The sequence below is a fragment of the Schistocerca piceifrons genome, chromosome 6, assembly GCF_021461385.2.
Source record: "Schistocerca piceifrons isolate TAMUIC-IGC-003096 chromosome 6, iqSchPice1.1, whole genome shotgun sequence".
Lineage (NCBI taxonomy): Eukaryota > Metazoa > Arthropoda > Insecta > Orthoptera > Acrididae > Schistocerca > Schistocerca piceifrons.
In genome coordinates this window covers 251595568-251607219 of record NC_060143.1, presented here as the reverse complement: position 1 = coordinate 251607219, position 11652 = coordinate 251595568, and the positions used below count along the sequence as shown (strand labels likewise).

The following is an 11652-nucleotide window of genomic DNA, read 5'->3' as shown; positions in this document are numbered from 1 at the left end:
ACCGCAGCGCCATCTGTTGTTGAAAATTGTAACTACTGTAATTTCGAAAGTTTGTCTGCCTGAAAATGTACTGTTGTCCCAAGCATATTGCAACAAACGGTGTATTTCTATCGCTGCTCGTTTAGTTTTTATTGCCGTTTCAAATATACCGGTCATTTTTGAAACACCCTGTATAATGCTGTGACTTACCAAACCAGAAAGCACTGGTAGATAGACACAATAAAAAACACACAAACACACACACAAATTTCAAGCTTTTGCAACCCACGGTTGCTTCATCAGGAAAGAGAAGGAGAGGGAAAGACGAAAGGATGTGGGTTTTAAGGGAGAGGGTAAGGAGTCATTCCAATCCCAGGAGCGGAAAGACTTACCTTGGGGGGAAAAAGGGACAGGTATACACTCGCGCACACACACACACATCCATCCGCACATATACAGACACAAGCAGACATATGTAAAGGCAAAGAGTTTGGGCAGAGATGTCAGTCGAGGCGGAAGTACAGAGGCCAAGATGTTGAGTGATAAGTGATGTACGAGGGGCAGCAACTTGAAATTAGCAGAGGTTGAGGCCTTGTGGGTAACGGGAAGAGAGGATATATTGAAGGGCAAGTTCCCATCTCCAGAGTTCTGATAAGTTGGTGTCGGCGGGAAGTATCCAGATAACCTGGACGGTGTAATACTGTGCCAAGATGTGCTGGCGGTGCACCAAGGTATGTTTAGCCACAGGGTGATCCTCATTACCAACAAACACTGTCTGCCTGTGTCTGTTCATGCGAATGGACAGTTTGTTACTGGTCATTCCCACATAGAAGGCTTCACAGTGTAGGCAGGTCAGTTGGTAAATCACGGGGGTGTTTTCACACGTGGCTCTGCCTTTGATCGTGTGTACCTTCCGGGTTACAGGACTGGAGTAGGTGGTGGTGAGAGGGTGCAAGGGACAGGTTTTACGCCGGGGGCGGTTACAAGGGTAGGAGCCAGAGGGTAGGGAAGGTGGTTTGGGGATTTCATAGGGATGAACCAAGAGGTTATGAAGGTTAGGTGGATGGCGGAAAGACACTCTTGGTGGAGTGGGGAGGATTTCATGAAGGATGGATCTCATTTCAGGGCAGGATTTGAGGAAGTCGTATCCCTGCTGGAGAGCCACATTCAGAGTCTGATCCAGTCCCAGAAAGTATCCTGTCACAAGTGGGGCACTTTTGGGGGAAGTTCTGGGTTTGAAGGGATGAGGAAGTGGCTCTGGTTATTTGCTTCTGTACCAGGTTGTGAGGGTAGTTACGGGATGGGAAAGCTGTTTTCGTGTAATGTTTCAGGGATTCGTGACTGGAGCAGATTCATTTGCCATGAAGACCTAAGCTGTAGGGAAGGGACCGTTTGATATGGAATGGGTGGCAGCTGTCATAATGGAGGTACTGTTGCTTGTTGGTGGGTTTGATGTGGATGGATGTGTGAAGCTGGCCATTGGACAGATGGAGGTCAATGTCGAGGAAAGTGGCATGGGATTTGGAGTAGGACCAGGTGAATCTGATGGAACCAAAGGAGTTGAGGTTGGAGAGGAAATTCTGGAGATCTTCTTCACTGTGAGTCCAGATCATGAAGATGTCATCAATAAATCTGTACCAAACTTTGGGTTGGCAGGCTTGGGTAACCAAGAAGGCTTCCTCTAAGCGACCTATAAATAGGCTGACGTACAAGGGGGCCATCCTGGTACCCATGGCTGTTCCCTTTAATTGTTGTTATGTCTGGCCTTCGAAAGTGAAGAAGTTGTGAGTTAGGATGAAGCTGGCTAAGGTAATGAGGAAAGAGGTTTTAGGTAGGGTGGCAGGTGATCGGCGTGAAAGGAAGTGCTCCATCGCAGCGAAGCCTTGGACGTGCAGGATATTTGTGTATAAGGAAGTGGCATCAATGGTTACAAGGATGGTTTCCGTGGGTAGCAGATTGGGTAAGGATTCCAGGCGTTCGAGAAAGTGGTTGGTGTCTTTGATGAAGGATGGGAGACTGCATGTAATGGGTTAAAGGTGTTGATCTACATAGGCAGAGATACGTTCTGTGGGGGCTTGGTAACCAGCTACAATGGTGCGGCCGGGATGTTTGGGTACTGTACTTCCACCTCGACTGACATCTCTGTCCAAACTCTTTGCCTTTACATACGTCTGCTTGTGTCTGTATATGTGCAGATGGATATGTGTGTGTGTGCGAGTGTATACCTGTCCCTTGTACCCCTTAAGGTAAGTCTTTCTGCTCCCAGGATTGGAATGACTTCTTACCCTCTCCCTTAAAACCCACATCCTTTCGCCTTTCCCTCTCCTTCCCTCTTTCCTGATGAAGCAACCATGGGTTGCGAAAGCTTGAAATTTGTGTGTGTGTTTGTGTGTTTTTTATTGTGTGTATACCAGTACTTTCTCATTTGGTAAGTCACAGCATCTTTTTTTAATATATTTTTCCCATGTGGCATGTTTCTTTCTATTTTTTATGTATTTGGATATGGAATAATTTAAGCCATCCTTCTCACAGAATACATTACATTTATCAGAAAACAAGATGGGAAAACTTACATGTGTAAAGAATATTATGTAGATAAGTGGCTAAACAGGTTGGTAGAATATTGTCCAATAAGTCTGCATCTCATTCTCTTATTTCAACTGGAACCACACCAAAGATCTTCTAAAGCCTGGTGTTTCTTCAAAGGTCAATTGTTGTTTGATACTGTTGCATATTTTGGAATGTTCTTTTCCCTCATTCATACAATCTCAGATGTTTGAAGTATGTTTTGTTTTAAATCAAATTTATTAATGTGTTTTCTATATGTATTTCCCTTCTCCTGATAAATTGACAACACTTCTCTATTGTAAGTAGCCATGTCAACCAATTTAATGAGTCCTCCATATTCATCACAACATATTACTACACAGAGAGGTGTAGAGGCTTATAAAGCCTAAAGTAATATCAATAGGAAATAGGAGTCACAAACAAACATACATACATTTACATAAATTAAAAAACAATTTAAATGTAGGTGTGATTGCATGTGTGTGAGGAGAGCTTCTAATTTCTGTGAGTGTCTGTGACCATAGAGTGATAAAAATGGAGTGCACATATAATTCTGTTAAATGTTAACTGATCATTGAAGGAACACAATAGTTCTGAAAATGTTTGCTGCAGCTTCAGCTAAAACAACAAGGATGAGACGTAGCACTGTTAGACCATGATGTACCAGCCCAGTAAGCTCTTTTCCCAGTCACTGACACCAGTCCAGAAATCCATAGTACATGTATTATGAGCATATTTCTTGAGGTGTTAAATATATTTTGTAATTATTATCATGTGGAACATGTGCCAAGTGAATTAATAAGACAATTAAAAGTTTAATAGGATATCACATTGTATTACAAAGGGTACAAATTTCTCCAAAGCAACTAACTTTGTTAGTACAATATTAGGTCCTTTTAACATGTGAAATTCCGCAAATACGCTAAATCAGTAAACACATACAAAAACGAAACAAATATCACAAATATTGAGAATTTTTGCTACCACAAAAGCTTGCAAGAATGGCAGCAATGACTTACTATGGACTGTACTGCTGCTTTACATACCTAATTAATGTTACTTCTGTTTACCCAGCAACACAGTATCTGCACATTTGAAACATATAGCTAGTTTAAATGTAATTTTTTTGTATGCAACTTGAAAACAAAGTTGTACACATTGCCTGTTTTTCAACACACAATTTTTTGTTTGGAGTACTTTGATGATTTTTCCTTTCTTTGTTGTCTTTTGTTCTCCGCTGTGTATTGTGTCAGTAACCTTGTATAGTGAAAAGAATAGACTGCTAATAACCACATCTCGGAGGCATAGAGTCGCAGATGGGCATAACGTGTGTGACAGCTGTACTTGTGTGAATGTGTGTGTGTTTCTACTTCAGAAGAACGACATTGTCTGAAAGCTTAAATATTTTAGTGTTCTTTTGATTATGCCTGTCTGTGACTCAATGCCTCCTCTGTCCTTTCCATATTTTTAGTATAAGGAAAAGGATAGACTGCTACTCACCAAATAGTGGAGACGCTGAGTTGCAGACAGGCACAACAAAAAGACTGCTGGGTCATTCCATGTCACGTGGCCTAAGGGTCCTCACTTGACCATCTCCAATTTTGATGAAATTTTTACAGGATGTACATACAGACCTTACATGAAGCAGTGCAAAATTACAGCTTCATAAGTAGTATGGTGGGGCCACTAGCCACCTATTCGTAAAGGTTCATTTTTTGTGACATTGCGACTGAAATGAACAAATGATCAACTTTGTTTTACCATTGTTCAGGATCTAAGAGACCTGTCATGCTGAAACTTCATGATCCTGTTCAAATTTTTGGGTACAATATCTTAGCTGTAAAACAAAAGGTCAAACTATGGTAAATTCATCATAGTGTGCTATCAAAGTGGCTCATAAATATTTTTGTACCAAATTTTGACTACGCTTTATTGCCTTGTATCTGCTGAAAGAATAGCTTTCTGAAGCTGATACCTTAGTTATCTACAGCCTGTCAGCATGTTAGAAAGCTCTGCAAGTGGCATCCAGATTGCTCAAATAATAACTGAGTTATCTGAGCTCACCTTTTCTCATCAGAAAAAGTTGTTTTTACTTTGGAGGCAGACCAGTTTAGTGTCAACAATGGAGTTTGGTAACATGCTTCAACAATCAGTCTGAAGCACACAGTTGTGTAGTGAAGAGTGTTCAGATGTTGTGTGTGCCTTTTTAAATGATGTGAAGTGCGTTGTCATTACTGAATAAACATCTTTTTTCAGTAAGAAAAAATTATTTCAAGGTACGGGGTGACCCTTTAGAAATGTTTATCAGATTATTTAATTTTTTTCTGTTGTATTCTCAAGTAAGTTTCCTTTATCTATGATTGTTTAATATTTTTCAGTTGGTAATATACACCACTTCTACTTTATCTAATATTGAAGGAAACGGCAATTGGAAACATAAGTTTAATTGTAGTGTAATGGATATCAATGAGGTTTCAGTAACATGTCTCATTGGCCTTGCAGATAATTCTGCATGTCTTCTGAAAACATCCACACATCAATAAGGCATCACTCCAATCAAAGAATTTTCAGTAGAGCAACAGGAATTAATAAAGCAAAGAAGTGAGATACGTCTTACTGAAAATGGACAAATATACTTTCATCACAAAACAATACTGGTGGACAAATATGACTTTCTACAGAGATCTTGTTGTAATCCTTTCGGTGCAAAGAACCATTCTGTTAAAAAGGGTTTACGGATTGTCAATGTGGAAACAGCAAAACAATTGCAAGCCGTGACTAAGAGCAATGTGAAACCTAGTCAGAAGATCTGTCGAACTTGTAGAAAACAATTTTTAGCAAAGAAAGCAGAAAAATCGCAGTCAACTTCAAACCAGTTGAAGATGATGCATATTCAGAAGTATCACTCCATTCAAGTCGACTGCTTTTGGGGTCTCCCCTCTAAAATTTCAGAGAGTATCAAAAAGGGATGTGAAAGGTTACGCAAAATGAAAAATAAGTGAAGCTCACGTGGCAATTGCGAATAATATTGCTGCTGCTGGAGGATTCACCCCAAAAGTTCTTCAAACACCTAGTACAAGCAAGACATGTCCTGATTGTGAAGATTATAAGTGGCTGATTAAAGAATTGAAAGAGAAGTTGCAATTGTCAAGGCAGCCTGAAAAATTGAAAATACTGACATTAGTACCACAAAGCTGGACTATAAAAGAGACAATGCAAGAATTTGGTGTTTCAGAGAAGATGGTAAAAGCAGCTAGGAAGTTACAGGCAGAAAATGGTATATTAGCTCTGCCAAAGAACAAGTGTGGCAAGAAGATTCCAGATGCCGTAAAAGAAAGAGTGGTAACATTTTTTTCAGAATGAAGAATTTAGCCGAATTCGTCCAGGTAAAAAAGACTGTGTATCAATTAGAATATAAGGATAGAAAGTTTTGATGCAAAAGTACCTTCTTCTGAATAATTTGAAAGAAATATTTTCGAATGTGAAACTCATTACTTGGCGGCAGCGGAGTGGGAACACGTTCACTGCTGTATGAAGCATTGATACGGCTGAAATTGTCTTCTGGGGTGGGTGAACAAGTTGCAGGCGTGATCGAGTAGTGAACGGCCAGGCAGTAAGCGTGCGTAGTGTCGGCGAGTTGTTGACAAGATGCGGGTGCAGTAGCTGTGGCGGGATCGTATGTCGCGCAGTTGTTTGTTCTGACTGGGTCGAGGTCAGTGAGCCAGCAGGCAGTGGCCGAGACGATGTCACTGTCGGTAGCGGTCGACCAGAGTTGGTGCGGCTCGGGTGCTGCATAGACGGAGTTGTGGCATGTGCAGTGTTGCACTGAGAAACAGCTGGCATTGTTGTCGGTGTAATTGGTGCATTGTCGTTGATCAGTAGGATGTCCTTTTTCAATTTGTTTCTGTTTTGTTGGTGACAGGTGCTGAATTAAAGCGGCTTTTGCTGTGGTGTACTTGTCACTCAAATTGTCACAGATAATGTCCATTATTATATGATAGTCCTTTAGGTGCCTGAAGAGTACGAGGTGTTTTTCACTGTCATCGGTGATGCCATAAGAGGAGAATGTATACTCTGCAGCCATGAACCATATTGGAAGTTGGTCCAAGAGAAATGTTGGTAGTTGAATGCTGCAAATGAGGGACAAGTTCGGAGAAGCGGCGGGAAAGTTGGCGCGAACATTCGAACTCAGGAAGACGGGCTGTGCGGAAACCGGGTCGAACAAATTTGCACGCGACACGGAAGATGTGGTAGCCGTGACGGGTGTTTGTGAATTCGACCAGGCATGCAACTTAGCCGTAGTTCGGAGTTTGTGTGAACTGGGATTTGCAACATAGGCCCCGTTTGTTGCAGTCCATTGTTTGGCATGATTGTCCGATGTCGAAGCACTACACAAAGTTAATTCATTACACAAAAGCAAGTCAGAATTGTCCAGATTAATCGGCGAAGGAGCACTGCACTGTCCGGAAGTGAAATTACCGACGCGTTGAGCAGGTTTCGATGGACGACGTGTGCGCCTCGGTTGCATTGTCGGTGTGTGAGATGACGACGAAAGTTACCAAAAAGCACGATTCACACAAGAGTCGGGAATTTACACACTTAATTACACTTCTTGTAAACTGCATCCAGATGCAGCTCGAAGTGAAGTCGATGGACGTAGAAATCCAACAAAGGGTTGCTGCATTGTTTGTCCATGGCCATGTTACAGCACACATTTCTGGCGTCGTAAGCGGCGTTCATGAGCATCGAGGGTCACCAGTGTGGGGATTGGGATGTTATGTATGGTAATATCGAACCCAACATTAAGTATTTCCTCGTTTATAATGAATTAACTTTATTTTGATCATGTCGGTACAAACACATCTGCTCGAATACAGAGTTCGGAACACACTGAGATCAACAGTTTTCAAAGAAGTTCGTTCTCGAAGATGAGGCAGTCAACTCTTGCAGTTGATAACAGCCACAAGTTCAAACAGTTGGTGCACACTGATAGAGATACATTAGAAACCAAGCAGATGACCACCAAGGATTTTATTGAAGATCTGATTTCGAAAATTGACAGACTTTCCACTCATGTTGTAAAGCACCAGAGCAAGCACCTAAAATGCGTAAAAGAAAGCTGCAAGCCAACTGAACTGATCATATTAGTGGACTTTGCTGAAAATTATTCCTTCATTGTCCAGGATGCAGCTCAAGGTTTTCACTGGAATAACAGCCAAGCAATTTTACACCCATTTGTTGTGTACTTCAGAAATAACTTGGACATCAGAGCATCAGCTACTGTATAATAAGCGACAGCCTGAAACATGATGCAATCGCTGTACATGCTTTTATAGTGAAATTAATAGAAGATCTAAAGAGTCTCCTTGGAAAAAATCACACACATTTACTACTTCAGTGATGGATCAGCAGTGCAGTACAAAAAATTAAAAATTTTCTGAATCTCTCCCACCATCAAAATGACTTTAGAATCTCAGCTGAATGGGACTTTTTTGCTACAAGCCATGGAAAATCTCCATGTGATGAAATTGGAGGAACTGTAAAGTGCCTGGCAGCAACAGCAAGCCTTCAAAGACCAACTGAGGACCAGATTTTGACACCAACTGATTTGTTTAAATACTGTACAAAGAATATAAGAGGAATCCAATTCGTTTTTGTTTCAAAAGAATAAATTGAAACATTAAAAAGTGAGCAGGAAGCAAGGTTCAAAAATGACTGCACAGTGTCAGGAAAAAGAGAGAATCACCATTTTGTGCCATTAAATGAAAAGCAAGTTTGTATTAGAAGAGTATCCAATGATACAAATTTTTTTGTGGCGAATGTTAACCAAAGTCAAGCAACAGTTTCACTCAGAAATATTACAGCCTTACAACCTGGTCAATACATTGTATATATGATGGAAAATGGTGGATTGGTGGTGTGTCTGAAGTTTCAGAAGAAGAAAATGATGTTCTAGTCAGTTTCATGCACCCCAGTGGACTTGCACATTCATTGTATTGGCCAGCTAGGCTGGATGCTTGTTGGATTTCAAACCAACATATTATTTCTGTCATTCCAGCTCCATCAGCAACAAGAATGGGCCGATATTATAGCTTGTTAGAATCAACTGTAATTGCTATTAGTAACAAATTTCAGCAAATGAATTAATAAGAACTGAAATATTTGGCTTGGGAACCAGAAAGAGTATGACTGGCACATGTATTTTTTAATGTAATATAAATGTAAGTTTATTTGGTACGACAAGATTTACAGGCCACTTTGATAGCACACTATGATGAATTTACCATAGTTTGACCTTTTGTTTTACAGCTAAGATATTGTACCCAAAAACTTGAACATGATCACGAAGTTTTAGCATGACAGGTCTCTTAGATCCTGAGTAATGGTAAATCAAAGTTGATCATTTATTCATTTAAGTCGCAATATCTAGATATATAATGTAATGAAAATATAAGTTTATTTGTTCTTAAATGCAAAGTCTCCAAAATAAAAACAACTTTTTCTTATCAAACAAGGTGATCTCTTTTCAATGGAGCCGAGGAAAATCAAATTTGAGTGATTCCTTTTGAATATGACCTTTTCAAAGTGAGCCAAAATTGACTGATAAAATTTTTTTAGCACACTTTAAACTTCGATAACTCAGTTATTATTTGAGCAATCTGGGTGCCACTTGCAGAGCTTTATGACATACTGGCAGGCTGCAGATAACTAAAGTATTAGCTTCAGAAAGTTACTCTTTCAGTAGATGCAAGGCAATAAAGTATAGCCAAAATTTGGTATGAAAAGATTGATGAGCCACTTTGATAGCACACTATGATGAATTTACAATAGTTTGACCTAGTGTACTACAACTAAGCTATTGTACCAAAAAAGTTGAACAGCATCACAAAGTTTCAGCATGACAGGTCTCTTAGATCCTGAGCAATGGTAAAACAATGTTGATTATTCATTTCAGTCCCAATGTCAAAAAACGAGCCTTCATGAAAAGGTGGCTAGTGGCCCCACCATACTACTTATGAAGCTGTAATTTGGCAGTGCTTCCTGTAAAAATTACATCAAAATTGGAGATGATCAAGTGGGGAGCTTGTCCAAATTTAGGCCATTTGACATGGATTGACCCTGCTACACAAGAAGTTTCACCAGAATGGCTTCTTCTGCGTTAGTCAACATACACACATACACATTGATGCAAATGCAACTCACACTCTCATGACTGTGGTCTGGCCTCAGGTACCAGAGACAGTGGTCATGTGAGTGTGAGTTGCGTTTGCTTGAGTGTGTGTGTGTGTGTGTGTGTGTGTGTGTTGTCTTGTCTTGTCTTGTCTTATGCAGAAGAAGACCTTATGCTGAAAGCTTCTTTTTGTAGCAGTCTCTTTGTAGTGCCTCTCCGTGACTCAGCATCCCCACAATAGGATCAGTAGCAATAAATCCTTTTCGTAATACTGTCATTGTTGCATCCTTGATTTTCCATTGTTTGATCTTTCCATATTGTTGTTATTCCATCCTGGACTTTCTATTGTTTGATTTAACCTTAGATAGTGGTTTATGGTTTCAATAAAATAATTTGTTTCAGATTATGGAATATTGTCCTGACAAAAAGCTACTCACTAGCTTGCGAGAATGCAATTATCTCCTTGAGCAAGTTCAGAAGGGACTGTCTGACTACCTGGAAACAAAACGGTCTGTTTTCCCACGATTCTACTTTTTGAGTGATGATGAGTTACTGGAGATCCTTGCTCAAGCAAGAAATCCAACTGCTGTGCAACCTCACTTACGTAAATGCTTTGAAAATATTGCAAAGGTAACATAATTATCGTTTCTGCTATACAGGCAGTAGTGAATAGAATATTTACATTTAAATTTCAAATTTCATACCGTATTAGATATTCTAGTTCTTTTTATAATCAATCATGATATGCATAAAATACCTGTCTGCTGTAGTGCAGTCTTGTACTGTTTATTATAAGTTCTGGTGTGATTTTGTTTTGACATACTACAGGGGAATATATGAAAGCATGTGAAGAAAACAAATAAAACTGATGTAAGTAAAAGATAGATTGCTATTTATCATAAAGATGACAGGCACAGACCAGCATAGTTGAAAGACACTGACACATTAGCTTTCAGCCACAGGCTTCATCAGAAAAAGAAAAACACACACACAATTCTTCACGCAAGCAAGCCCACCTCACATACTACGATCTTGGGCACCTCAGGCCAGAATGCCGGAGTGGCAACTGTTGCGTTGAGCAAAAACAGCAATCGCAAGTGGCACAGGGAAGAAAAGGGATGGATAGCAGAGTATGGGTGGGGGAAGAGAAGATTTCTGTCTGGTGGAACATGCAGAGAATACTGTAGAAAGTGTCAGGAGAAGTCTCAGACAGCATCGGGTGGCTGTGGGGGAGAGGGGAGGGAAAATGGGGGCTGAAAGGGAGAGGAGCGGAGAGGGGAAACGCAACTACTTCTCCTTTTAAGGGAAGTTATACAAACAACTACATGGCACAGCTATCAGCACCCGCATGGCACCCCCCTATGCCAACCTATTTATGGTCCATGTAGAGGAAACCTTCCAAGACTCCTCAAACCTCAAACCCCTGGTCTGGTTCCTATTCATTGATAGTATCTTCATGATCTGAACTCAGGGCCAAGGCACCGTACCCTCATTCCTTCACGACCTCAACCCGTTCTCTCCCATCCATTTCACCTCGACCTTACCATCTCAGCACCCCAGCATGCCATCTTCCTGCACATTGCCATACTCCTCTCTGATGGCTCCATCCACACCTCTGTCCATATTAAACCCACCAACCACCAACAGTAAATGCACTTTGACAGCTGCCATCCCTACCATACCAAAAAATCATTCTGATACATCCGGGCCACCTAAGGAGACAGCTTATGTGCAGTGACAAGAGCTCCCTGCCCTGGTATGCTGACGTTCTCTCAAGGCCTTCAGACACAGCCACTGTTCCCTAGACATAGTTCACAGTTAGATTTGCTGTGCCATATCCCCACACATCCGCAATCCTACCCACAAGAACCAGCTACAAAGGAGTGCCCCCTTTGTCACCCAGTACCTCGTCAGACTGGAACAGATGAATCACA

The 11652-nt window shown here is 40.8% G+C and overlaps 1 protein-coding gene across 1 annotated transcript in view; it reads left to right on the top strand.

Moving 5' to 3' along the window:
• The window catches only part of LOC124803257 (dynein axonemal heavy chain 1-like), an 866140-nt gene that overhangs the window by 135395 nt on the left and 719093 nt on the right, over positions 1-11652 (top strand). The window contains exon 11 of the mRNA XM_047264440.1: positions 10121-10348. Coding sequence (XP_047120396.1) covers positions 10121-10348 — 228 coding nt within the window. The remainder of the gene's footprint in view (positions 1-10120; positions 10349-11652) is intronic.